General features: G+C 47.2%; 8 protein-coding genes across 8 annotated transcripts; 3 read left to right on the plus strand and 5 right to left on the minus strand.

Annotated features, from left to right (window-relative positions):
* Positions 1–1,912: 1,912 nt before the first annotated feature.
* On the plus strand, positions 1,913–3,273 carry N7466_005614 (uncharacterized protein; the record flags this gene model as incomplete). Its single annotated transcript, XM_057165011.1, has 5 exons — positions 1,913–2,065; positions 2,120–2,227; positions 2,291–2,700; positions 2,763–2,827; positions 2,900–3,273. The coding sequence occupies 5 exons, from the start codon at positions 1,913–1,915 to the stop codon at positions 3,271–3,273; spliced, it is 1,110 nt and encodes a 369-aa protein (XP_057020610.1).
* A 1,134-nt stretch (positions 3,274–4,407) lies between these two features.
* Positions 4,408–5,244, minus strand: N7466_005615 (TNT domain-containing protein; the record flags this gene model as incomplete). The annotated part of the gene is made up of 2 exons (XM_057165012.1): positions 4,408–5,049; positions 5,155–5,244. The coding sequence occupies 2 exons, from the start codon at positions 5,242–5,244 to the stop codon at positions 4,408–4,410; spliced, it is 732 nt and encodes a 243-aa protein (XP_057020611.1).
* Positions 5,245–6,446: 1,202 nt separating this feature from the next.
* Positions 6,447–8,780, minus strand: N7466_005616 (uncharacterized protein; the record flags this gene model as incomplete). Its single annotated transcript, XM_057165013.1, has 6 exons — positions 6,447–7,095; positions 7,145–7,361; positions 7,416–7,790; positions 7,844–8,340; positions 8,419–8,441; positions 8,508–8,780. 6 exons carry the CDS (start codon positions 8,778–8,780, stop codon positions 6,447–6,449), a joined length of 2,034 nt encoding a protein of 677 aa, XP_057020612.1.
* An 885-nt stretch (positions 8,781–9,665) lies between these two features.
* N7466_005617 (uncharacterized protein) lies at positions 9,666–10,115 on the minus strand (the record flags this gene model as incomplete). Its single annotated transcript, XM_057165014.1, has 1 exon — positions 9,666–10,115. The coding sequence occupies one exon, from the start codon at positions 10,113–10,115 to the stop codon at positions 9,666–9,668; it is 450 nt and encodes a 149-aa protein (XP_057020613.1).
* Positions 10,116–10,987: 872 nt separating this feature from the next.
* On the minus strand, positions 10,988–13,283 carry sly1 (syntaxin-binding protein; the record flags this gene model as incomplete). The annotated part of the gene is made up of 4 exons (XM_057165015.1): positions 10,988–12,447; positions 12,498–12,880; positions 12,946–13,168; positions 13,229–13,283. Coding segments are annotated over 4 exons (2,121 nt in total), but the record flags the coding sequence as incomplete, so codon positions are not given.
* A 1,229-nt stretch (positions 13,284–14,512) lies between these two features.
* N7466_005619 (uncharacterized protein) lies at positions 14,513–18,496 on the plus strand (the record flags this gene model as incomplete). Its single annotated transcript, XM_057165016.1, has 7 exons — positions 14,513–16,022; positions 16,317–16,369; positions 16,429–16,946; positions 17,008–17,417; positions 17,472–17,707; positions 17,770–18,345; positions 18,410–18,496. The coding sequence occupies 7 exons, from the start codon at positions 14,513–14,515 to the stop codon at positions 18,494–18,496; spliced, it is 3,390 nt and encodes a 1,129-aa protein (XP_057020615.1).
* A 5,056-nt stretch (positions 18,497–23,552) lies between these two features.
* N7466_005620 (NADH:flavin oxidoreductase/NADH oxidase) lies at positions 23,553–24,893 on the minus strand (the record flags this gene model as incomplete). Its single annotated transcript, XM_057165017.1, has 2 exons — positions 23,553–24,650; positions 24,723–24,893. 2 exons carry the CDS (start codon positions 24,891–24,893, stop codon positions 23,553–23,555), a joined length of 1,269 nt encoding a protein of 422 aa, XP_057020616.1.
* Positions 24,894–26,381: 1,488 nt separating this feature from the next.
* Positions 26,382–27,488, plus strand: preB (alpha-factor pheromone receptor STE2; the record flags this gene model as incomplete). Its single annotated transcript, XM_057165018.1, has 1 exon — positions 26,382–27,488. One exon carries the CDS (start codon positions 26,382–26,384, stop codon positions 27,486–27,488), a length of 1,107 nt encoding a protein of 368 aa, XP_057020617.1.
* Positions 27,489–27,896: the final 408 nt, after the last annotated feature.

The following is a 27,896-nucleotide window of genomic DNA, read 5'->3' on the forward strand; positions in this document are numbered from 1 at the left end:
TACTAGCTTGAAAGGTAGAGATCCACGTACCATGGTTAAGCCAGAATAAAATTGCACTGCCGATACACGTGGGAAGCAATCGAGATCATTAATTTTGGCAAGGCTGGGGCCCATTTGACATGATTCAATTTGATGATCCACTTCCAATGGGGGGGGAGGTGCTGGGTTTAATGTTCTCCCCGGTGTGCAATGGCATTGTTTCAAACCATGCACGGAATGCATTAGACGGAATAAAAGACACAAAGAGGAGGGAAAACAAAGGTCAATGGCAACGTGACAAAAGAAGTGTATTCGACTGGCTGCACACTAGTAAGAATGATGCGACTTTACCGAAATCAAGAATACCTGCCAGTGCATATGGTGTCAAGCTGCTTGACATGTGCTTATCTGTGGCCTGCCCAAATGTTAAGCGACAATCGCTACGGGAAAATGAGGTTCAAAAACAATCCACTTTCGCCGAGCACGAATTGTGGAGACGCCACAGCACAATAGTCAAGTAATTTCCGGAAAGTCCACAACTCTGCAGATCATAACTCGCTTTTGGTAGCGCAAAGGTTTTTCTCCCGTTGATCGTCCATGGCAAGGGGAAAGGCGGGTTGATCCAGTCCAGGGTGCGCCTCAGCACGGTGCGAATCAACCCATCTCAAAAAGATCTCGATTTCGATATCATCGGGTACGTATTGATCAGATTCTCAGATCGATTGACGTCCCCCCTTTTAGTCTGCACATGCATACCACCACCCCAACTCCCATGTTGACAGTTCGTTAGTTTGAGCACTAGTGGCCTGTCAAAACCTTGCTGAACAATCCTTCCCATGGTTCTGGAGCACATGTCTTTAATGTTTGGCAAGCGCCCCGAGCATCAATTGCCGAGATAGGGGGTTGCTGAAGACCAGGCTGTGCTAAAGTTGGCTAAAGTTGGTCCAGGGGGGAGAAGCGGGGACAAGAAAACCGATCTAACGCTTCGTTCGTCCAAACAACGGCAACGGTATATCCCGACTGGAACGTTAGAACGCTGAAATGACTAGAAAGAGACTAGTGGTACCAGGCCCGGTTCTGCATGTGTGGAAATTCGACCGCGGTCTCCACATGGTGGATGGAACGTAATCGCTCGTTGGTGGAGACGCAAGTAGAACAGGCTTTTTTTTCCCTTGAGCATACGCAGGGCACTCTTCTTCTAGTCAGGCCCCCGTAGTCCCAGTCATGAAACCCACGAGTGTTCGAGAGGCGTTGTAGGTCTGAGCGGCAGAGACTAGAACTTTTGAGCGGGAGAGAAAAAAGACGAGGTAAGTTATTGGTAATAAGATTTTCGGGGTTCCGGTCAAGTTTACCGTTGAAGGTGAAACATACCAGCCATACTGTGCTTGTTTTTCTCTCCCCCTTTCAAGTGCTCATGACCGTGTTGGTTATGGAGGAATCCAATTTCGAAACCAAAGTTGTAGAATAGAGATTGTAGTATGACCCCACAAGCTCGAGCTTGTGGGCTTGTGGTTCAGACTTGCCGTCGTGAGCCAGGCCCATGGTTGATCGCACTAGTTCGTTGTCTCCGCTTGGTGCATCTTGTTCTGGAGCGAGTGGAATTCCCTGTGGTTTTTTCCCTTTTTTTCCCTCTTGGCCTTATATTCATAAACATTCATAAACACGGTATACAGCTCCCGGAAAATCCGCTAAGCGTTTTTTTTTTCTCTCTTGCCACCCAAAGGTCATAATGCTAAGCTTGTGATCGTACTACTTTCTTTTTCTTTTCCTTTTGTTCCTTTCTTTGCCTTCTAGACATCGCCAATACCCGTAAGGGTCTTTTTTAATTCCATTTTTTTTTAAGTCACCATATTTGTGACCATATATACGGCCTAGCAATTCTGAACATGAATTGCAAGTGATTTCAAGCCTCAATCGTTATCTTGCTATCACCATGCTTCCACTGGAGGGTCGCAGTCAGACCATCTTTATTATCACCACCATTTTCCTCGGTCTTTCGTTTATCGCCGTTTGCCTACGATGTTTTGTTCGCCTGAAGCTGGTCAAGGCTTTTGGCTGGGATGATGGCTTTATGGTCATGGCTATGGTGAATAACAATTAAGCAATCTATGCCCTTGACATGTGACTTATTATCTTATAGATTCTGAACATTCTATTTTCTCTATGTGGTATTACCGGCGCATTTTACGGTATGGGTCAAAAGACCGAGGTCCTGATAGAGCGAGGTACAATGGAAACCGCCATGTTTGTACGTTGTTTCTCTCAAATCATTCGTGAATTCAAATACGAGCCGAAGCTAACACTTTCCCAGTGGTGGTGGCTCGGCCAAACCAGCTATGTTTGGGTCTGTGGCATGGCAAAGACTTCAATTGCTCTAGCTTTGCTCCGCCTCACTGTCTCCAAGGTCCACCGACTTGCCCTGTGGTGTGTTATCGCCGTGACCGGAATTGTTGGCATAGTATTCTGGTTCATGTTGACTTTGCAATGTCACCCGGTCTCGTACTTCTGGCAGCGAGTTCGAATCTATAATACCCCACCCGAAGTAATGCCCGGCAGCTGCACAAACCTCGACAGAATTATCGATATCGCCTACGTTTACAGTGTCACCGCCACATGTTGCGATATGACCTTGGGACTTTTGCCTGTTTCTCTTGTCTGGAACTTGCAGATGAATACTCGGACCAAGGCCGCTTTGGCTGCTATTCTTGCCATGGGATGCGTGTAAGTTCAAACTATTCATCTACCAATATTTGTTTCTGCAATTGACTAATCAAAACATCTAGTGCGAGCGCAGCTGTCATTGTCCGTATTCCCTTCCTCCACGACTACAAAGATGCAGACTTCCTCTGTAAGTGCATGGCTATCCCCTCCCCCCCGTCTCTCAAAACTACCTGTTGTTTAATTCTAATAATCAATCTAGACGCAACCACCCAGATCTCCATTTGGTCCAACATCGAAGCCGGTCTAGGTATCGCTGCAGGCAGCCTGGTTACACTTCGACCGCTTTTCCGCTGGTTCCGCGATCCCAGCTTGGGCGGCAGTCGAAGCAAGCGTACTGGTGGCAGTATGCCGCTAGACAGTATAAATGCAGCACGCTCTGGCGATACCTCGGGCCCGCGGTACTGGCGACCGGACCTAGACCCCGAGGACGCCCGGGCAGTCGTCACCACTGTCCATACCTCGAATCAGGATAGTCGCACGAGCAGCCAGGAAGATTTGAATCCCAATAAGGGAACTTTCTTCAGTGGTGTGAACGTGCAGAAGACTTTCTTTGTTTCAGAGGACGATTCATAGAGCTTTGAAATGATTGGGTCGGATTTTTGTGCTTATGTTTTATATCCTTCAAATGTTTCCAACTGGGGAAATTCAAAATAAATTTAGTTAATTATTTCATCATGTTACGACCAACTGTCCTCAAGTGCTTGGAACCTTGGAAACCTGGAAACCTGGAAACCTTACTGCCCGATAAAAACATCTGGAGGCTTCTATCTATTTACATCCATCATTTGATGGGTGAGGCAGTAAATAGGCACACGCATCTATGTACCTACCTAGCGGTAACTAGGTAGGTAACCTTGGAGCAATCAACATTGAATGTTTGAAGTAATCCAACCTTCTTTCAAGATCACGGCCCTGAAGATGTCGGCACGACCTCCAGGGCTCCACGTAAATAATTGTGATTTCGTCCGGCGGGGTATTCGGGAACAGAGGGCCCCGGTGATGTGCCCTATGTACACATGCACCAGTCTGGAGTGCCAGTTGACCTATGTAGGTGGGCCGCAGTGGAACATGGCACGGTGTATATATATGGAGCACTTGAGTAGAGTCCACCCGCACTACATCAATTGATGCATGTGTGCACACAGCATTGATAGAGTGGAATTTGAACACTTCGAACTACCTGATAATTGTAGCAGCAGGAATAGTGTGCACAGGAAAGATTCGATTAAGTTGCTTTTGTACATCTAGACCAAAGTATAATATCATTTAACATTAGCTGTCAATGCAGGGATAGAAACGAAGTATTTTAAATTTAATATGTAGCCAAAGTTGTTTCCTCCTTTCACAAGCTCAGCCGGGCTAGCTCAATCGGTAGAGCGTAAGACTCTTAATCTTAAGGTTGCGGGTTCGACCCCCGCGTTCGGTTCTCTTTTTTTTTTTTCTTTTTCTTTTCTTGATCCACGCTCCCTCGGTTTCCGTGACAAATCAGGCAATCAATCAGCAAGTCTGATGATGCTCATACTTCAGGTACTTTCTGCTTGCTTTCATCTTAGTATGTGGCTCAAGAGGAGGCTGGCTTGCTGAGTGGTCCCATTAAGATTATTGTCATTTCTATTAAATATTCTTTGTTCTGACAGGCATATCTTCCAAATCAAGCGCGGGCATCTTTCCTCACTCCACGCATCACAATCCATCATCAAACCAAAATTAAGCCTTGTGTGGAGGAGTAGGCAGATAATTCGCGGCAAAGTCCGAAGCCTGATCATACTCCTTCTTTTCCAGGATCTTCAGCTTATGACCCACTAAGCTGCCGACTGTGTCCCCGTTCAACAAGACAAACTGCGTTCCAAGGCCTGGCTGCTCAAACCAAGCTGCAACCGGACCCAAGCTAACCTCAATCGGCTCCACCACCTCATACACATGGTAGTTATAGGGATAACTGCTATTCTTCGGCGCAAACAAGTTCTTAGGCGGCAGACCACGTTCGATATAGGGCGCACCCAGGGGCGCCAGGTATGTTCCCGTTTCTTCTCCGAACCGATCCACCTTTTGGCCCACTACCAGGGTAGCGGTGCCGGAGATGGGCTTCTGATCGGTTGTGTTGGCGAAACCGCCGGCACCGGGGTAAATGAAGTACGCGTTTGGGTCGGAGACGTTCAATGAGTACTTTTCAAGGAACTCGTAGGGACAGAGGTCGCCGAAGCGGTGGTAGGTTTGGACTTCTGTCGAAAGAGGGAAGTACTTGGGGAGCTCGATTGGTCCTAGACGTGGATCACCACACACGGCAGTCTCATTTACGTAGGTTATGCCTTTGCAGGGGTCTGGATAGCATTTTGCGGGGTAGTCGGCCTCCTAGATAGTAAATTTGATGTCAGCGTCTTCGTGTAAGTGTAGATGGATAGTAGTAGATTCCGATTTTGGATTTTAACTGGATTGAATGAGTTGGGAACGAACCACATTGCCGTCGGTATGCTTGAGCATAACGCTCATAGATGGTTCAGCCAGAACGGCCCCGAAGAAGAGGGTGGCAGCTAAGAAACGCATGCTGGTGGTAGTCATTGAATAAATAAATTAATGGATGTTCGATTCAGTCATGCGAAAAGATTGCTCTTTTAATTTGTATTTAAATGTCACCAATTGATACCTACTATTTTCCCATATCCTGGCCCATACATTGTTGTGTGTCTAGTACTATGTATGGACAAAGACCGAATGGAAATTGTGCCCAAGAATGCCCCCTTGGCTTTGGCAGCTGTCTCGATGAATCTCCATTGGCTTGCTAAAATATTCCGGACTCAGAATGTGGAAGTATATGAACCAATGTCGATCATACACAGGATCAGTACATAATCTGCAATTGTACATAACGTGAAAGTTTCGATCATTCCTCCGACTAATCGTTATAGGGAGGGTATTTAACCCGTGGTCTGGAGTTAATGTTTACACATTCTTCGGCAGCAGCCTAATTTGTTCTCCTCGGAGCTCTAGTGCTTAGCTTAGATTCGCACCGAGGGTTTTTTTTTTCATTCCAAAGAAATCTGACAGAGATCAGCTAGGAGTCAGTCCAGATTCTTTCTATAATAGTCCTGCTGCATACCAAAAAGGCCTCAACGCCAAGAGAGTATAGCATTGTAATGTATGAATCAAGATCTCCCATTTACAAGCCCTGGAAAATTGCATTGTATTCACCCCTTGCAATTCAGTCAATAGACCTGCAGACCACACCGGAGTAGCCTCGAGTAGGGTTGAGTGGTCATAATTACTCACAGTTAGGTACGTGCATAAAAATATCTATCTTGGATAAAAGCTACTAGGTAAAGATTGGGGTCACGGTCTTCAGTCTTCCAGAACCATTCAATTGCCTACCTGGATACAAGGCTGAATGTTGTCTTTGTCCTGCCACATTCTTGACCTCATGTAACAAACATTGGAAATTCCAACTTTATTAGCAGGTATTAGGTCTTAGTTATCATTATTTAAAACGTTGGACCAGAGACGCCTAGGGTATATCTCACTGGTCTTTTTTAAAGCTCAGTAATAGCCATTTCATTATATAAATCCTCCAATAATCACTCAACGCCCGATGCTATGCACATAGATAGTATCACTGTAGGGTGCTCGAGAACGCCTGTCAGAACATCAAGAATTGAAGGGTGCAATGGCAAACAAGAGAAAAGAAATTGTGGTAATTGACAAGAACGCCACGAGTTTGTGCAATACATGTGAGGGAATGCAGATCTTCAACTTCACCCGCTGACTTGAAGGTTATTGCCACCAGTGTAGGCACCTTCAAAATCCAGGCCTGCGAGCATACCGTTGATTCGGTCAATCTCGTGGCTCAAATCCTCCACGTTCACGGCAAGACTGCTCACTTCGTCGAATTTTCGTCGACGGTTAGCGTCTGCGATCATTTCGGATACAAAGAACTTTTGTTCTTCAAGGACGATAAGCCGCTCTCTTAGGGACTTCTCTTCTGCTTCCAGGGCGGACACGGCGCTGCTTGTGTCGCTGGCGAGACTGGCGGTGCTGCCGTTCGGCGCGAGACGGTTGTTGTATGCAATGGATGCAAGCGCAGAATCCTGTGGTTTGGTAGGGGCTGGCGATCCGTTGACTAGGGTGCTTGGGGAGGAGGTGCGACTGGGTATAAGATCTCTCGATGGAGATGCGTGTTTGAGAACTTTGGGAAGGGACTTTAATGGTAACATATGAAGATGAAGGAATGCGCTGGCTTGCTGATATATCGCTTTCTGTAAGCGTTGTTGTGTGGGAGAATCTGTGGGTAGATCGCGGATACGTCGAGCTGCAACATCGTACTTGGAGAACGAGTCGATAAGTCGTTTGCGGACTTTGGACGCATCTGCAATCTGTGATGACGCTGGTGGTCTTCTCGGGTCTCTGTTATGGCGTTAGAATCAAAAACAACTGATTGGATTACAGAACATACTGCAATGCAGTGAGGAGCTTTTGGAACCTGGGAAGATGAAGACGGATGCCTCTTTCAAACTGCACCAGATTCTCATACGCCCTAACCTCCGGGGGTTTCCGCGAAATGTCGGCTTGAAAGTCACGACGGTCAAACAGCGTTGTCTTGCAATCTTTGCACAGCCGGATATCCACATTGATCATATTGTTCCGGGTGGCTTTCTCTGTAGTTTTGGACACTTGACTCTATTAGAACGGCCACATCCAGAAACCCGGAGTTCTGGAATACTTACAAGGTGCGATGCTTAGCGCAATCTCGCTGGAACAACCTGTACTGGAATCACCGCACACCACCTGCCCGCAAGTTCTGCAATGGTGTCTCCGAAAGGAGTAACCCGAGAAATCCTGCTGGCAAAAAGGGCATCTGGTAACGCTGGCATCGTCTTGCCAGCTGACAACAGTCTGCTCAAGAGCTTTCCGCTGATCACTCTGCCATGGAATTGAGAATAACTTTGTCGTACTGGATTGTATCTGATCTGGTGGCAGGCCGGCGAGTAATTGCGTAAGTCGAGTTAAACGTTTCTCGAGTCGGGAGACTTCCAGGAAATCTTTGTCCACTGTCTGTTTTCTGAAGCTTTTGAAATCCTGTGTATGATCCCTTATTGCTCCTGTGGTTTTATAAGCTCCATGCATTCATATATAGAGGTTGGAAATGGCATACCATTATGGTCATTATAGCCCTCCCTTGACTTATAACAAGTTTCGCATACCCGGGCCCAAATACCTCTTACAGGTTCAGGATGAGCCGATCGTGAAAGCTTCATTTGATACATAGTATGCTCCTCGCAAAATAGCTTGCCGCATTTTCGACAGTTGACACAGCCGTTGGTTCCATTGAGGCGCTTACCACACGAGGGCTCGAGACAGGTGTCATAAAGACAACCAGCTTGCCAGTGCTCTCTCGTAATAAGGTCTTCTGGGTCAAGTATTTTGGGTGTATTCTCGGACGATCCTGCGTGGGTGGTCGCTGCAAGTGGGCGGCTGACGACTGGGGCTGTTTGGTTTTCATTCGACTCAAATACATCCAAGCCCTTGAGTTTTTGATTCAACACAGCTAGAGGCTGGAACCTTCTCGCTTTCTCCATCTGCACCTTGAACCAATCCTTTACTTCATCTTGTCGATCATCTTCTAGGTTCTGGTGTAGGTCGTCGAGGTGTCTGCCAAACGAACATTAATCAGTAACCACCCGCAAGTCACTTCAAGTGTGTTAATCGGAGAGGAGGGTCGGAAGGTACCTATTCAGTTGGAGAAGCGTGACCTATGAATACCAACACAATATATTAGTACCTGCTATCTCCAGGGTACGTGACGAAGCTACACTTACCATCTGCTCACTGCAGATCGGGCATGAGAGTTGAGCCCCGGGAGCGGCCGGCGCCGCAGATATAGAAGTGTCACCATTCTCGACCGAGATACGTGAAGTGAGGTCTTGCGTTTCCGTTGAGAATTGCGAGATTGATGTTTGAGAACTGAGAGATACGCTGCTGGCGGTTGGCGAAAGCAGTCTTGGCTTCGGCTGCGGGGACGGGGACGGGGCCGATGAAAGTGCAGTCGGGGTGCCTAGAACACGACCTCCACCCAGCGTCCTCCGGGACATGATTACGGGGACATGGGAAGCTTTGTTAATACCTGTTTTCTGCCCAGCATCGAGTTGGCTGCACAGTATTAAGCGCCTAGGGGGAGGGGGAAGTTTGAATTAATGAACTGGGGCTGGTGACGATAGCAGTGGAGCCTTGTTTAGTGTCGGGCCTTAGGCACCAATTCCTTTTATTGGCTCCGGACCGCGGGATGTTCCTGAAGAGGTGTTATTGCATGAAAAGAAAGAAAATTAGACTTGAGCTAAGTCTTTCATTGCCAAGAATTAATCAAGAAAAAAAAGAAGACTAGGTCTTAATGAGAAAAATAATATTTGGGCTGGTCATTTCGCGGGAAGCCCTTGGAAATGACCCGGGAAGATACAAGCCATTCAACATCTGATAGTTATGTATAGTAGTTATGTACTAGTAGAGTTATGAGTACAACCCTTACTACTACCATAATAGGAAGTGATTTACTTCCATTTTTACATCAAAAAGCTTTCTTTGGACTTGTATTCGAGCAAAATACTCTTATTTACATTAGTCTATCATCTATTAATGCCCCTCAGTAAATATGTACATATGCTATAAAGGAATGCTTGCACAAAAAGTCGATTCGCTGAAAGTACTAGGGCTGCATTGCTTGTGGATGCGTAACGATCGTGATATTTTGTCGCTTAAAGACAGGCAAAAAGAGTGAGCCAGTTTTTTGATGGTTTCAAAGATCCTTTTCATCTTTTTCATCTTTTTCATCTTTTTTTCCTTTTGACTTTGATTCTTTCAATCTTTTTTTCCCCTCTTGGGAGCTTTTATTTTTCAATAGTCATAAATCATGTCTGAATGAAAGGAACTTGGATCCAAATCCAATATATAGTATTCTCTTCACTTATTATCTTCGCGTTCTTTTACCGCTCATAGTCACGGTGGTAGTTGGTACCAGTGTTGGGGTTCATGTATTCTCGATGGACGTGGGTAGTTCCATCGTCGCGGCGGTCAACATCTCGGTGTCGGTATATGCCGCTTGAGTCGAGGCGCTCACGGTGGTGTCGTCTCGAGTCTTCAGTGCGATAGTCGAGGTGTTGATCGTATGCGCCGGTGCTGGGGTCGTACGATGTTGTGCCGTATCCAGTGTCATATGCATCGGCATCGTAGCTGAGACCGGTGGCATCGGCCCCATTATCAGACGTCCCGTAGCCCGTTGAGGCATAGGTCGAGTGGCCATAGGGGTCATAGCCTGCCGTGAGATCATATGTCGTGCCGGTCGAATCATAATTTGTTCCAAGAGTGTCGTAGGTAGCACTTGGCTCGTAATCACTTGGGTAGCCAGTATCCGCTGCGTAGATGCGGTCACTCATTTTTGACGTGGACTTTTTATCGAAGTTCAGAATTGAGAATTGAGAATTGAGTATTGAATGTATATTTTGGTGATAAGATTTTATGAGATATGAGAGCCTTGTATCACACAGAATGCACCATCTCTTTATACTTGTCCCGGTGGCGTCTGATGTGATAGTCATATGACCTTTGGTGACATCACGTATTTGAAGAAAAATGTCAACGAGGCAAGAAATATTGATGGGTTCAAAGAAAAAGATGCATCCTTCAAATCTGGGTCTTGATGTGATTGATTAATCTCAAGGAACGTGCCATCAGGGAATCGCCTCGGGAGGCGGATGATGTTGTCAGGATCCATAAAACTCTTTATACGCCACTATTGACCCATCGGACTCCCCAATCAACTGAATGATGAGACAGAGACATTAGAATATCAATTATGTTAACAACATGTAGTAGCCTGCAGTTTTGCAAATTTCGTCTTTGAAATTGCTAATTTTATCAAAGTGGTGGCGTACCGATTTGACATTGATTTTGCCTCCAGGAGCCATGTCTGCAACGACTACTAGTACTACATGTAGTGAGCAGTAGATCAAGTGGCAGTTCAGGATTGCCTTAGAATAGGCTCAATGTTGTATCCACATGCATGGGCAAACATTTCAAACGTATGTCTAGTATTCACAAGACTATGTTTTTATCTGTGTATGCTCTACCATTCCGACGGATCTCGACTTAAAGAAAATATGGAGACTACATACTACTAGTATGTACAACCTTGGAAATGAGTTTTTTAGCCAATTTGCACGTAAGGCCTTGCACATTATAAGTATGTTTTACAACCATTGAATCTACCTTATTGACCAGCCCGTCCCATAAAAAGCAAATTGCATATTTAACTCTCTTGTCCCAAAGGCGCCAGCGAGTCCAACAAGAATTCATTCGCGTTCATCAGGTCCGTGCTTCCATATACGACCCTACGACGAGCCACAGGCGCACGAGTAGGTGCACCGTCGGCACCCTGCTGGCCGCTAGTCCGCTTCACCCAGTCCTGCAAATTGCCGTACTCGTCCATGCTGCCGCCGCCCACAGTGAAAACAATAGCTTCGTTGAAAGCCTGTCGGCGTTGGCCAAATGTAGCTCCGGTACCGGGACCGGTGGTACCCATCGCACCAGGCATCTGCTGGTTTCGTGAAGCAGATGCCGGGGGCATGGCACCACGAGCATTAGCGCTACGTGGGTCAAAGTAAAGGTAGTTTTCTGTCTTGGTGATGGCGGAGCTGGAAGCTGCAGCCGGATCCATAATAGACTCGGTGATCTTAGTCACAGTAAGATCTTTGTTTACGGGGAGGAAGTTCTTAACACCGGAAATGAGGGAATCGAAGTTAGCACCAAGCGCACCAGAAGTTATGCGATCTGTGAGGCGGTTGGACAGTGATGAGAAGCCACGGAAAATGTCAGATGATTGTTGCTCTGGAGCGGCGGTCGTCATCATAGTCATACGGGTTATTTCGCGAACTTGTCGAACATATGCGATAGGAGTAATATCGGAGACGCCAGCCTGAGTAAGAGCCTCTTCGAATTGTGTCATCTCCGTGCGGTTCAGCTCGGTCTCGGTGCTGAGGAACCAGATGATGAAAATGCGCAGTTTGTCTGTTGGATCACTGCCCTTGGCTGGGTCATTGATAACTTCCAAGAGTTGCGCCTTGGTCTGCTTAGTGATGTTTTCCTCCAGCTCGAAGAAATCATCCAGCTGGCGGTCCTTAATACCTTTCAGTAAGGCAGTGGCGATATTCATGTGCATATCAAGAACAGCTTTACGCTCTCGCAGTTCTGGAAGCAGCGTAATGGCGGCCTTGAGGTGCTGTGCGGAGGCACTGGTATCATTCTGGAGATCTTCAATAGAAGACGCACCGGTCTTCTTCGTGATGTCGTTTGCGTCCTCCTTGTACCGTGTCAATTCGGCATCGATGTCCTCAGCGACCTGAGGGAATGGCGCACCGGCATTTCGCTGCCAGAAGAAGTCGTTACTATTCAGGTCATATGACTTTTTACCACTCTTGCCCGAGTCCTGCTCGTGGGCATCCAAAGTAATCCGGTTCAACCGCATTTGCAGCACATCTTGCACCAGAGATTGGTATGTCCAGGAGTGTGATAACATGGGCACCAAATCAACGTTTCGGTCCATGATGATCAATACAGGGCGCGTCGAAGGAACCCCCGGTAAAGCTCTTTGATTACCGGAGAAGAGGTTATCCTTGGAGTTGAGTATGTGGTCACGAAGTTTCCGATCAAGCTTTGTTGCGATCAGCTCCGCCGCGCCACCCTTAGGGCATCGAATCACAGGAATGGAGCCTAGCTAGTTTTAGTTGGCGATCACGAGATTGAACACAGAAAAAACATACCCATCGTCACGCTGACACTAAAGAGGCCGCTGACCACCTTATCCACAATCGCATCCAGATCCTCATCAGTCGTCTTCGGGCTGTTGATTTTGTGGTATGCGTCGTTCCCCATTCCCAAGGAAAAGAGATCAGGCTCTGCAACAATAAAGTTGAGGTACTGGTCAAAAACTTGGGCGACATGCTCTGAAGCACCGGATGTAGCTATTTGCGAAGCAAAGTCCTCGAGGAGGGGTCGAGGAACGGAGGATAGGAAATTGACGTAGGCGGGAGAGTAAAGGCCGTGGGAAAGATCGCGGGAAATAGCTTGAATGTTCGCCTCATTTGGTTCCACCAGGTAAACGACGGGGACGTCGGGAATAGGATATCTCTGAGAATTGATGCCCCTGGGATCATGTTAGCTGTCCATTACCTCCTGCCGAGGGGCGAGGGCCGAGTCGCAATAACGTACAAATGGATGGTAATTCCCCATGCTCGGAGGTCGTTGACACGTAACACACTGCTGATAACATCACGGCCCATAGTGTCAAATACCAGGACCTTCCAAATCGGATCACCATCCTCATTCAAGATCGGGGTAGAGTGGGAGATGAGGCCGCCATGACCAGATGGATCATGCGAGTCCTCTGTGGGGCGTGTGTCATGATTGAGATTCAAAAGCTTTTGAATTGAAGCTTGAACAGATAGTCAGCTAAAATTTGTAGAATTGGAGACAACGCCGAGCAATCACCTACCAACCTGTCGGTCTCGGAGGGACATTGGATGCGCCATGGCAGACCGGGCACCACGGGCTTAGGGAAGACACTCGGGGGTTGAAATTCAGCCTCACAATATGAAATCAAAAGAACAGAGATTCCGAGTAGAGGTCAATCACCAACGTTGGAAAGAGCTATGCTTTTTACTTGTTGATTATCCCGCCTTTCCCGTTAAACAGCACGAAGCGTGGCCCGACCAAAGATGAGGTAATCGTGCAAACCAAACAAACTCAAACTCCGGGGGCTGTATCACATGTATGGCCAAGAGAGCTTATGGGTAGTAGTATTTACGGTTTTTGTACGGTAAACTCGTAATCTAACGATATCCTCACCAATGAAGTAACTTGACGCTGTACCAGACCCGTTTATAACATTACATACCTTGCGTAGCAAATTGTTCCCCCTTCCACCTCAAATCTCTCCATCCACATCACCCCATCACCTTCCCCCAATCCCTCCCTTTTCTTCGTAAAGCGAATGGCTATGATGCTAGAGTGGCTCTTGATATAGGAGTCTGTCTATTCTCTACCTCGGAGTATTTTTTTCTACTGAAGGAAACAAGCTTAAAACCCCAGAAAAAGGAGGGCGCACCTGAAGCTGGAACCAGGGTCCAGAATACAATCAGAGCAGGAGAGACCACAGAAGAAAGACAAGCAGGCAGCCTTAAAGAATCCTGGAAGATTCAGGCGTCGCAGAAATATTTTCCCTCTCTTTGTCTTCTTCTCTACGGGTTGTATACAGCCAGGGCCATTTAAAAGGTGCAGAAAAGACCAGGAAATCGACGACAAATCCACAGGATTTCATCAGTGACAGTGGATGCCTGAGGCAAACACGATCTAATAACCACACTAAGACATCATTCTGCTTTGCAATTTTAAAAAGGAAAAGAAAAGGTACGATAGTATCCGTGGCTACAACTCAGTCCCGCCTCTAGCTGTACCGTTTTGTGATTTGTGATATAACCATTGGAACGGCCATTGAGACGATCACATCCTGATAATTTGTCGTCATTCCTCAGTCTTTCCCAGTGTTACCGCCGACGCGCCTTCCCAGCCAATCGTATCGCTTTGATCGATCAGACGCGTGACGCCCCCGCACCTGACCTCCGGTCGAACGTTTTCCCGAAAGCTCTCCTCGAATAGGCAGGCGGTCTCACCCCCGGTGGATCCACGTGATATACGGGGCAAAATATACAGCTGCAAGCTCTCGCTTCAATTAAAGTGAGCGTGTACCATACTTTCAAAACCTGGTGGGTGGAGCATCATGGAGCAGTCCTCGGCTCAAAACCGAATGCCGGGTCTGCCCCATACTAGGCCATCTCAGGTGCCCTCTCAGTTCTGGAACCCCATGGACTCGATGTATTCCGATGCACAAATCCAACCATCCCAATCCCAACCCCAGCAACCCCAGGATCCTTCCTCACAACAGCCATTGGGTATTGGCTGGGATCACCCAATCTTACAGCAGCAACAGCAACCACAGCAAATTCAACAGCAGCAAACTCAGATGACGCCACCGGCTGACCCAAACCTTGAAATGTATTCTATTCCTCAGTCGTGGCAGTCAAACCCATTGCACCAACCTGGTCGCGCGTATCCTCCTCCTGCCCCTCAATACCAAACTTCACAACCTCTGCATCACTTCCCGCAAAATCAAATGCAATACGACGCTCGCTCACTTCAACCATCTGAGAGCTCGGCCTTTCCTTCCTTCACTTTTCAACAAAACTTCTATCAACAACAACAACAACTTCCCGTGCAGAACTCGTTCCAGGCGCGTCCTTCGCAGCAACACTCACAGTCAGCTGAATTCCAGACACCTACTCCACAACCTGTCATGTCTCAGTTCGCCGCCCCGTCTGGGTACCCTCCCTCTGAGCTGCACAACACCATCGACCTCACTGAAGATTTCTCCTCCGAGCCTGGGCACCACCAGACCATCGATCCACAGTTCCTGAACCCGACAACTCAGTCCGCGCAAAGACAGCCCCTTCAAAACAACTTCATGTACGGAAATCCTGCCGAGTTTGATCGGGCTGGAGGGCAGATGTTCGACTACTATCAAAATGACATATCTGTTCAACCTCAATTCCGTGTTGCTTCCGGTCAGGCCGCCCCTCAAAATGGCGTCTCTGCTTCAAATCACCCGCTTCCGCTTATCCCCGAAGCCGTAATTGCGGCGAAGAAGCCTACCAAGAAACAATCAGTCAAGAAGACCGCGAAAAAAGAGATGAAGAGCAAGGGGTCTGGTAGTGAGAGCTCTGATGACTCTGAACTGGAAATTGAAGCCCCGCCGGAGCCATCGCCCATCCCAGCAGTTCGTCCCACCGAGCCTATTGCCGCAGCTGTGTACGATACACTAGTAGCTGTGTGGTCACCCCGGAACATGAGAGTTCCGGCCGATAAAGTAAAGAATGGGCTGATGGCCTTCAAAGAAATCATCAAAAGTCTCCGAGATTCTTGGAAAGACCAAGTTCAGGCCATGAAGAACGCCGAGAATCAAGGTGATAATGATAAAGCTGCCCAGCTTAGGCAAAGTGTGATTCAACAGCGCCAAATCATGGATAAGATAATGACCACCGCAATGGAAATGGGTCACCCCGTTATTGTTGAGAAGTATGTCCCCCCCAAATCTACCCCCGCCCCCGCCCCCATTCCATTTTTCCTAAGATTCAGTTCTTTTGCACATGGTCGTCGTGGCGATAGAAGTCTGATACCAATTGAGCGCATTGCCCACGTAAACCTGTTTCCTGTGTTGAATCAAGTTACTATTGGTATGGCTAGAAATAAGTGTTGCCTCCCATGTTTCAGACAGCATTTAATGGTGCTGTCCTGGTTACCTGTGGACAGACATCAACCAAAAGCCTGAAATTCGTTCCCTTAAACATTTCGGTTCTAAAGCTGAGATGAATTGCCCATTGGCCAAGCTTTAATGCGTGTCCAATTTGTCTTTGCCAAACAAAGTCTCATCCCATCTTGTTACCATGTATCGGATTGCTAATCTTTCCCTCTATGTAGATGTGGAGAACATCCAATGGCACTTGCAGCAATTTACTCCTTTTTGGCAGATCGCTTCCAGGCCGCTGATTTTGAAGGATCGTTGACCACTAACATGATCAAGGTAAGTTAATACGGAATTACGAAAATTATTTACGGTACCCCCTCTAACAAAGAATCTAGCTCTTGGCGCAATTTGTTACTGTAGATGAAGAAATCTTACAGAAAACCAATCTTTCTAAATTATTGCCACGCTTCATCAAGAAAGGCGGACCGTCTATCAAGGAGCCGGCACAGAAAATCCTAGATAATGCTGCTGCTGCCACCAAGTGGAAGCAAAAGATTGCCGAGGATGACTCTTCTGCAAAAGGATCTTCTGCAGATTCTCCGTCATCCGAAATTGCTGGCTCGAAACGTCCGCGAGACGCAGAAATTAATGCCCAGCCTGCAACAAAGCGAATGGTTGTTACTTCAAACCCCAAAGATCCGAGTAAACCAGCCGTCCCAGCCAATGGCGTGGGTAAGCGAGCCATTGAAGGCATCCAGAATGGCAAGCCGGCGGCCGCAGCAGTGGCTCGTCCTAAGGCTAGTGTCGTTGCACCCAAGCCTTCAAGCCTATTTGGTGCACTAAGCTCCGCTTCCAAGCGACCAGGAACAACAAATGCTGAAAGGGCCGCAGCAATAGCTGCAGGGAAGCCTATGTATGTCACTTTCATAACTTGTCTCATCTTCGAAATTCAGTCAGACTGACATTAAACACAGACCTGCTGCCACCGAGAAGAAAGAAAAGCCTCCAGCACCTCCTCCCAAACCAGCCTTTTCTTTTGGTGATATCATGGCCGACCTTAGCAAACCCAAGGAGACCGTTGTTATCAAGCCTACAGAGGAGAGGCCTCCAGAGACGGAGGAAGAGCGCACAAAGCGACTGCGCAAGGAAGAGCGACGCAGGCTGCGTGTTAGCTGGAAACCAGATGACTCATTGACTGAGGTTCGCTTGTTCACTCATGATCCTGACGAAGAGTTGGGCCCCGGCGATGGCTCCTTGCGTAGCGCAGGAGATGTCAAAGGCGAAGGCAGTGTTCTCAAACTCCACAAAGACTTGGAGGAGTTGGAGGAAGATGACCTTGGTGGTATGCGAGAAACAAGTTACGGCGATTACCCTGCTCTGTCTAGTGAGTCGCAGTTTCCCGCAATGCGGCAGCGAAACTTAGCTAACCAAAATACAGATATCGTCATTGAATCCGATGAGATGAAGAACGGCAACTTCATCAAACGTGGCGGAAACCAGATCCCCGACAGCCCAGAAAAGATCGCTCAGGATCTCCGGGAGTCCACCACCCTGATGGTGTTCCATGCTTCTCCAGCCGATATCCCATCAACACCGAAAGAGGCCCCTGCTCCTGATGCGGATGAGGTTGTCTCAGATGCTGTTCCCTTCGGAGAATTGCCCGATCACATCAAGGTATGTGGCATCACTTTACCCGTATCAAAGAAGAAGAAAGATAACTAACGCAATCGGCACAGGTCCGACAAGAACGCTATTTCAGCTATATGAACCCCAAGCCTGCGCCACCTCCTCAGGCCCTACCCCAGCCACAAGCCAATCAAGCAACGGGCGCGTTCGACATTTCCAACATCCTCAAACTGATCCAAACCGGAACCCAACAGCAATCTACGCCTCCGCCTCAATCTATGCAGCAGCCGGCTGCACCCATGTCCGATCTGGAGCGTACAATCAATATGTTCCGCCAGCAACAGCCTCAAGCTCCTCAAATCCCCCAAGTTCCGGTACCGCAGCCACCGGCTACAGGTGTCGACTTCCAAAATATTTTGAATGTCATGAAACAGTTGCAGCCAGGCACATTCACACAACCTCAACCCCAGCAGACACAGCCTGCCATGATGGCACCTGACTTTGGCGCTATGTTCGCTCATTTCGGTGGTCAAAACCAGCAGTCTGCCCCCCCGCAGTACATGCAACCAGCAAACAGCTACGAGGACCCTGAACGTAAGCGCATGCGCGAGGACGTACCGCCTGATGGGCAGTACGATCCTGCCTGGAGTCGTCAGAAGCGGACCAAAGCAAGCGACCCCAAGCCGGTAAGTTTTCATCCACGATTCTTCCCTTTCCCCTGATATAGAATTGTGCTAACGTATCAAATAGTACAAGTTTGGATTGGTTGCCTGCAGGTTCTGGGCTGAAGGAAAGTGCAGGAAAGGCGATAACTGCACCTTTCGCCATGACACTTAATCTACCCACCAAAGCTTTGAAGATGCTGGCTGGCATCCTACTAAAGGCACCTCACCTTGAAGTTGTGGGCGATTTAACTTCTTTTTGTTGTTGTTCTGATCCCCAACGAAAAATATTGCATGGGCCTTGACCAAGGCACACAGGCGTTCTTGCATTAGTTCTTATCATAGTACCTTTGTTAACCTTCATCTTTTGGCGCATGCTCCAGGGGGGGACGGACACATATCATGTACATTACCAACAATTATCAATACTAGTCTCTTCATCGAGTGAAGATCAAATGCCATGGAAAATTTCCAATCATGCTTCTGTGCAACCGATCCTTGACCTACTCCAGCCGTGGAGTCTACCTATGGTGCCGTAACTTAGAATCAATTTTTTACCCCGGATGAATCTTCAATGGAACCTTGAGAGGCCCCAATAATATTCTTGACTGAAGCAGAGGTAGTATCACCAAATAGCCAAAGTCGGGTGCTACCTACTCGTAGGTAATGCTGCCACAGGCGATTGAGAGCCCTGTTCATTTATTCCCGAGGTCCCAGGATACCTACCGAAACTTCAACGAGTACATGCGCGCAAATTTAATACAAATAAGACCCTCAGGGATTTCGAAGTTCCGGATTCATTATTTATCTAGGATGATAATGTGCTATTCTAGACAGCAGACATCATATTTTAGACTTCCTCGTGACGTGTGCTCGGTTCTGGGGACATTCTTATGCCCCCAGGTATCTCCCCAGCAGCACTGTTCTGGACACTGACCAACTCACCACCACCAGGAGCCACTGATCCAGTAGTCCTCAACCTCAAATGTTTGAATAACCAGCATGTTCTTCCGCTGGTCGAAGTATTTCCTGTCTTTTTAGCCTCCCACTTTTCACCGATACGTCTGACTAGCGGCCAAAGAGGAGCGGCAGCAGCAGCAATCTGTACTAACCATAATTCCGTTATTGCAAAAATAACCAGTGGACCAATTTCGTCTTGAGAGTGTCAATAAATCTTCACTACAGGTGATTTTCTGTCCTTGAATACCTACAGAAATGGCTCAGTTTGTGGGCTTCGACTGCCTTTGCTATACTGCAGGTAGCCCCGAGGATTCCCATGCCCATTAAAATAGAGGCAACTATTTTGAGCTTTCTGCGCATCATCTGAAGCTTCGTGATGATTATTGCCGGATAGATGGCGAGTATTATATCTGTGGCGGCTGACATACCCCCGCTAATATAGAACCAGATCGATCCTTTCAATCCCCCTCCACAGTGTTTTTGACCACAGGTGCATTTTTGTGAGAACATGAAGGGCATCATCAGAATATAGAAGAGGAACTAGCTCATGAGCGAGTCAGTTGATTGTTTCATGGAAACTGAAAGTGTTGGACTTACCTCACCATCAAAGCCAAAACGCTTACCAAAAGCCATTTGCCAATTCGATAGAAATGCTGTTGTACCTCCAGAATGAATAATGCTATGCCAAGTTTCGCAAATGCGAGCGAGAACAAGCCGATCATGGCTGCATAGATCGGGAGTGACCGTGTGTTGAATTCCATTGGGTAGTAGACCGAATAGCAATCAATCGCGGTGACAGGAATGGCTATTACCTGGTTTTTCTCCTGACAATTAGCCATAGGAACATGCATTGCCCATGATTCTAGGAGATGACTTGCCCATGCGACAATTGCTGCACTGAGAGCCCAGCCACCTTTGTTGCGGACAACCCTGAAATAGCTGTAGATTCGAAGGAGAATGAGGATGGTGGCTATAGATCCCAAGCAGAGGCTAATGCTCATGATTGCTGGTCGATAATGAGCAGCATACGCAGCTATCTCGTTTTTCATAGCTGGCGTAATCTTTGTGGCCCTAGTTTTAGTTTTCGCAGGAGTAATCTGTGTAACAAGAACAAGTCAAGAAGAAGAAAGATGATGAAATATGGTGTTATATGCGTGCATGCTTCTCACAATCAGATGCGGCTCTGTAACCCTTGCAATAATTGGCAAATTCCTGTCATATAATAATAGACAAGTCGCGAATAAAAAATCAATCACCAGCAGAAGAAAGACCGGTCTCAGCATGCAGTTCCTTGCTTTCATTCAACCTTGGCCATATAGGCACCAATGGCAATGGTCTATCAGTAAGACAGAACAGAATAATTAGTTGTAATGGTAACGTTCTGATGACCAAAGGGAGAACGAGGATAAACCAAAGTGACACAAACTCATCTGACATGCGTGCCAGAAGCAGAGTTGGCCCTGTACCATTATAGATGCAGGTGATATAATAAGGCCCCAATGTCACGGTACCATGATACTGCAAAGCTGAGATGGCGCAGCGGCAATAGAGAAAATTACGGAACATAAACAAAGTCCTGGAAATTATGGGCTCCGCTTCTTCCACCATAGGTAGCAGTCTCGAATCAAAGTTTCGTGCCTCCAGCCCAGTTTCAATCAACCGGTCGCCTGTATAGACAGTCAACATCGTTCCGATCTCAACATACAGAGAGCACCAATACCTACCCAGTACAGTCGCTCTCATCTGACTAGCTCTATATCCAGAAAGTCGACATGTGCTCTATCGGGGAAAGAGCAGGTCTTCATGTTGGAGCGAAATAGCCGTGTCCTCGTTTAGATTGATGTATTTGGGGGATTGGAAGGGTGTCTTCTGGTTGGAACGAGTTTCTGTTTCTTGGGAGACCTGGATAAGGAGAAAATAGCCAGCGACTTGTACTTGACAGATCCAAACAAATGCCTGTTTAAAGTTGCTTGAAACAAAATCCTGTCGCTTCCATTGCACGTCGAGATATGGAGATGGTCCTAATCTGGGGGAAACAGATGAAGTATGCATCAAACCCACGCTATATTCGTGGGGGAAATAATCTGCAACGCCATGTTTGGTAGTCTATTTTACAAGAATATTCCTGATCAGTGGTCTGCATTCCGAAACTTGAGCTATATGGCGCTCTTTACTTGACAATTCACATGTGTGACCAAATTGAGGTAATGGATTGAAGCGGGCCAGCACCCCTCAGTAAGTGGGAGTTAACAGTCAAAATGGGACTGGAAAGAAAAACAAAAGGTAAAAACCCCACATGTCAACAAAAAGAGCATGTCTAACTAGTAGGTCATGGTAGACCAACATGCAACAAACCATATAAAACACTGGATTCCTTGATTCACCACCAAAAGTCTTCACACCAACAAATGGCCCCCTCACTATAGAACATAAACCGAGAGCCACAAGAGAAGCAAACACGGTCTTCGCCGATCCGCGTATTGGACGCTCATAGAACTTGGAGTAAAGAGATCCGCAAGCGCTTATAGGCGAGAGGTTTTCCCAACTTCGACCTGAAAACCATACTCTCGGAAGAGGTCCGGCACACTGGAGATCTCACAAGCCACAAAAGACCCAAGCCAAAGAAAACCATAATGAAAACAGCAAGCGGTGCAGATAAGGAACCGAAATTTTGTTGTTTTCTTGTTGTTTTCTTGTTGTTTCTTTTCTTTTTTCCCCTTGATTGGTGTGTGCGTGTGCGTGTGCGTGAGTTGATAGTACAGACGCAGATTCGGACAGCCTAGGTGCATAAGCCGAAAAGTCAGTAACAGATTGAGGCAATGTATTGAAAACGCGCCTTGAAACCGTTAAGACTGGGCTGGAAAGGAAATAATCACCACTGGGCTGCAAAGGCCTGTTGACCGGAGTGTCAAAGATGAAACTTGATATAATAGACGCATCATGAAGACATGCTAAGTTTGTGGTGACATGTGTGACGGAACGACGACGACTGAGAGTTTGAAAAGGTAACAAAAAGGAAGAACAGATTAGCCTTTGAAAGCATAGTACCTGAAGCTTTTGAATTGTCAAAGCAAGTCGGTTGGAGAGGTTTATTGATGATGGTGATCAGTATATCAGTCAAGGTGACCACAGTTGAAATAATGATGGACGTTCAGAAACCTGAAGACAGTCGGCGCCAACAGGGGAGAGAACCACAAGGGAAAGAAAGTAAAAAAATAAATACTTGATGAAGGACATGTTGGACGCATGGATGGAAGTTCCAAGGAAGAAAAAGGAACTTGGATGATATAGACATCAGATGGAAATGCGAAATGGAAGTTTGAATATATAAAGAGAAGACTTGAGAGTGATGAGACTTGGCGAAGGGGAAAAAAGAAAAGAAGGAGAGGAGGAGGGAAAACGAAGTATTTACGCCCCAGGAAAGACCCTGAACGCGTCCCCCAAATCAACCAGGTCGCTTAGTAGGATCAACCGATCACGCGGAAGGATCAGTTTATTACGGGAGTCGCTTGAGTTCAATATGGGAGTCACCTGGACTGTATAGAGCAGTTCCCAACAAATAAGTCATGAGAATGAAGCCATTCCCTGATCTTTCCTTTCCTACAAGCCAAAAAGAGATAAAGTGAAGGTCTAGATATTGACCGGATATAATCTAATAGTTCTCTCCAATTAAATATTCTTATCAGTTCCAGAGGAGAGGCAAGCTCAAAGAGAGAAGGAGTGGTGGTTACAGGATATCTGGGACTTGGTTGTTTGCTGAGATGCTGCATCATGAAAATGATGCCTTACGAGAGGCCTTGCATAACCGGCACCTGAATTTTGAATTCACTGCCACTGTGTCTGGTAGTACTCATAAGTAAAGAGTGCCGAGCATCCACTCGGTGCGTAGTTCAAGGTTAATATAGCACTTGGGTTATCCAACCTTGAAGGGTAAATCCGTTACTACGTGCTCAATAATTGAGATGGGTATTTCCGTATGTACTCGGTCCTTGATATGAGTACCTACTACTCAGTACTTAGAGAAGAGTATAAACTCGGTACTCGAGATGAATAACTGCGTAGTACCTAATATACAGTGCCTACTAGTTAACTAGGCACATGGGAGAACCATGTAACATTTGAACGTAATTTTGCTGCATGATTCGAACATTCAATGTTTGAATGCAAATATTTGCTTTCAAATGTTCAGAAAAGGAATCCTTTTATTCAAATGTTGTCTATAATTCCCGACTCTATATGGTTCCAATCGCTATGCATATTCAAAAAGACATCTAATCAAAGATGGAAGCCTTCACGGAGTTAGGCTGAATGTATTCCGACGCATTGCGGAAGCTGTTGAATCCCCAGCGGATCTGACCGGCCATGGCAATCTCCACATCCAGATCCTTAGCAAAGGCCCAGGCCAATCCACTGTCACGCTGGAAGGCACGACCAACCAGGATCAAATCAATGTTTTCATCATTCATGATCTTCTCGGCAAGAACACCATTGGTGATGCTGCCCACAGCCGAGACAAGGACCTTATCACCAACAGCCTTCTTGACCGCAGCTGCGTGGGGGACCTGGAAGGCACCCTTTCCGTTGATTCTCTGGGAGGAGTGCACACCACCGGTGCTAATATCGATCAAATCAATCGCACCCTGCGCAGCGAGAGCCTTGGAGAACTCGACAGTGTGCTCCAGCTTCCAGCCCTCCTCCTCGGGCATGCTCTCCTCCAACCAGTCGGTAGCCGAGACACGCAGGAAAACGGGGACGTTCTCGCCAACGGTGTCACGGGTCAGCTGGGCAATTTCCAGGGACAGGCGAATGCGGTTCTCGAAGCTGCCTCCGTACTGATCGGTACGCTTGTTCGAGGAGGCGCTCAGGAAGGAAGAAAGCAGGTATCCGTGAGCGTTGTGGATCTCAATGAAATCAACACCGGCCGCAATAGCACGCTTCACGGACGCAACCCACATCTCCTTGACCTCCTGGATATCCTCCAGAGTCATAGCCTGGGGGATGATATCTCCCTCAGAGAAGGGAATCGCACTGGGAGCCTTCACGTTCTCGACCCATCCGCCGACAGCGTTAGTGGCAGTGACACCGCCCATCCAGGGGGCAACGGTCGAGGCCTTACGACCAGCATGGGCGAGCTGGATACCGATCTTTTGGTTCTGGCTGTGGGCGAATTCGACCACCTCCTTCAGCGGCTTGATCTGCGAGTCTTGCCACAGACCCACGCAGCCAGGAGTGATACGGCCCTCGGGAACGACGCCCGTGGCTTCGATAATGATCATTCCTGGGCCACGCATGGCGATTCCACCGTAGTGGGCCATGTGCCAGGGGGTCATGTGGCCATTTTCGGCACTGTATTGACACATTGGGGCAACCTATAATGTCTCATGAGTACTTGGTCTCGGGACGGATCTGGAACATGTTTCCCCCCAACGGAGATTACTTACACCCAAGCGGTTTTGGAAGGTCATGCCTCGGATAGTCAGGGGCTGGAACAATTTCGGAATGGGCTTGCCATTGGTCTGAGGGTTACGAGCAGTGCCAGCTGGCACCTCTTGAGCCGGTGTGAAGTAAGAGATGCCCTCGGCGGGCTTGACAGGAACATCGGGCCAAGTCATGATGAAGGGTATATATAACGATTGAAAAAAACAGGTAATAAAGTTGCTCAAAGAAACGTTTTAATTGACAGGGATTATTTATTTCATGCATCTCGAGGCTTTATATACATTACTCCACTAATTAGTGATTTCTAATCCTCGAAAAACTTTTCCAACAAGAGGCGAATAGAATCGGCCGGTTGTCCCCGCCAAAAAATGGAAAAAAAACTTCATTAGGTACGACAACCGCTGGTTTTGGGTGAAGAAGGTCCAGGAGAATAGATTGAGGGATTAGCTTGGCTTAAAGCTGTACTCCGATTCGTCGGCATGTACGGACATGCAATAGTCAGCACTTTAACGTTGGTGCAGAAAGAATCCTGGTTCACCAATTTGCACTTCAAACTGATAAAAGTCCCCGAAAATCTCGCCGGTCGGTTCAATTCCTCGCCGAAGGATCCACTCTGGGAATGATCTTCAGCGGAATTCACACTCCGCTCATTACTCCACAGTGAGTTTCCAAGAGGCACATGAATTCGGTCTTTGGCGGCTTGTCAAATTTGGAGGAAAGCTGTACCTTATAAGCAGTTGTATGTCAGAAGTAGAACATGATGCAAAAATACTACAGGTACCAAGAATTTAAGGTTTTCGAGCGCCACATCCTTTAAAGCCGAGGCTAAAAGACTAGTGGTTAGTCAGGTGATCAGGTTAGTCAGGATCGTGGATTAGGTAATACAACTGATAACTGATGCCTGATTCTGGCCATTTGTACGAGGTGTCAATTTTGCCTAATGCGGTAACGAAGGCCGAATGTACAAGATAGCAGTGGCACATGCATCCATTCCAATAATTCGCAGAAGAGGCGATCTGGGGGCCCATGACCTGCGAAACTCTTGACAAATCTTAAAATAACATTGAGAATGTTGGGGGTGCCATATTATTCTATTATTCGTCATTATTTCGAGGTCGCTTTCATCCATTGTCTCACAAAGAGAACTTCAACCAAAGAACCGAGCTGCCAACTCGGTTGCAAAAGAAAATCACCAAAAATACCCGAAATCAATGTGCTCCTCATGGACAAGGAGCTACTCGTGAGCATCAAGAGCAAGCCTAGATGCGTCTGTCTGTCCATACTCTGAACTTGGCGTCCAGAGATAAGAAAATGGGGGAGAAATGGGGGAAATGAGGGTTCGGGTGTCTTTGTTCTCTTTAGTATTGTTCTCTTCCCTTAGTATTGTTCCTTCCCTCTTTGACTTCAACTATCCACGAACTTCGCTAATCCCAACCAGAACAATTTATATCACACTGTCGCTTTCGGCCTCTTCGCCATGAAACAATCATGCCTCTTCAGGAATGCCCCCCCCCCCCCCCCCCCCCCCCGACTATCGAAAATATCAACTTCGGGGTGGATGATGTTTCTTTCTATAAAACTTCTTGCCCGTCAACCTTTTCCCACGCAGCTTTGAAATCAACTTCTGCTCTATCGTATCAAACCAGCTTTCATTTGCAAAGATGGCTTCGTTCAACCCTGAGGAACAGGTTCTTACCTTCCACGATCGCAATGGCCAGCCCTTCTCCGTTCCTCTTCCGGATCTGAACGAATTTGTCCAGTACAATGTTCAGGTCTGCATAGACTATGGAACCCAGCTAGGCGCAACATTTGTGCTGTTTATCGTCATGATTCTCCTGACTCGTCGCGATAAACGTCGCTCGACCATCTTTATTCTCAATGGACTAGCTTTGACCTTCAATTTCCTTCGTCTGCTTTTCCAGTGCATCAGCTATACAACTGGATTCGAGAGCATCTATCCTTATTTCTCGGGTGACTACACTGATGTTAAGACCGGTGCTTACGCAATCTCCATTGTCGCGGTTATCTTTGAGACCCTTCTTGTGGTTTGTTTTGAGTTCTCGCTCGTCTTCCAAGTTCATGTGATTTGCGCAACCCTGCGCCGTCGGTATCGACGGGTCTTGTTTGTGGTTTCCATCCTGATGGCACTGGTACCTATTGGTTTCCGCCTGGGATGGATGGTCATGAACTGCAAGGAGATCATTACTCTCTCCTCTTTGCAGGATATCTGGTGGCTGGAAAAGGCCTGTGGAATCGTCATCACAATCAGCATCTCCTTCTTCTGCCTTATTTTTGTCACAAAGCTAGGCTTTGCGATTCGGCAGCGACGTCGGCTCGGGATCCGAGACTTTGGTCCCATGAAGGCCATCTTCATTTGCGGGTGCCAGACTCTCATTGTTCCTACTATCGTCACTATCGTGCAATACGCTGTGACTGTCCCCGAGTTGGCTTCCAACGTGCTCACACTCGTTGCCATCTCCCTTCCACTTTCGTCTATCTGGGCTGGTGCTACCCTTGACTCGCGCCGGGTTGAGTCGGTTCCTCCACGTCGTCAGAACCTGTGGCAGGCGCTTGCCTTTGACGGAGACACTCTTACTCCAACCAAGCAAACTGCGACGCAGCTTAGTGGTAGCATCGTGGCACAGACATTGTGCTTCGTGGATCCGCCTATGTCTAAGCAATCCCAAGACTCCGATATTCCTCTCGGAATAAATGTCGAGCATGATATCTCGATTTCCAGCATTCATCGAAACGACTCACCTGTTTGAACAAGTGAGTTAGATACTCGAAGTTTCATGGATACAACCGAAGTGCGGAACAGAAAAGATCTTATGGTACTGCAGGACTATATTTTTCAATCACAATATCCATGTCTCTTCTCAGCTCACACATGTATGTTCTAATTGATATCGACAATTTTTCTTATCTCACCATCGCCGGCAGGGACCACTACTGTGGAATATCATTTCTTATGTTTTCTGTGATCAATTCTAACTACGTATATTTAAATTCCTACAATAAACTCAAAACTTGCATAAAACAAGTATTGATTCTATTTTATTATGTCTCAACAAGAACTTGCAAACAGCCCTGGACTATTGCCAGTGTCTTATCTCATAAGTACCGAATTGTGGCCCTGGAATGTCATTGAACTCAGATTAATTGAACAAAAGGAG

The sequence above is a fragment of the Penicillium verhagenii genome, assembly GCF_028828195.1.
Source record: "Penicillium verhagenii strain IBT 33310 chromosome Unknown utg000006l_segment0_segment0, whole genome shotgun sequence".
NCBI classification, from domain to species: domain Eukaryota; kingdom Fungi; phylum Ascomycota; class Eurotiomycetes; order Eurotiales; family Aspergillaceae; genus Penicillium; species Penicillium verhagenii.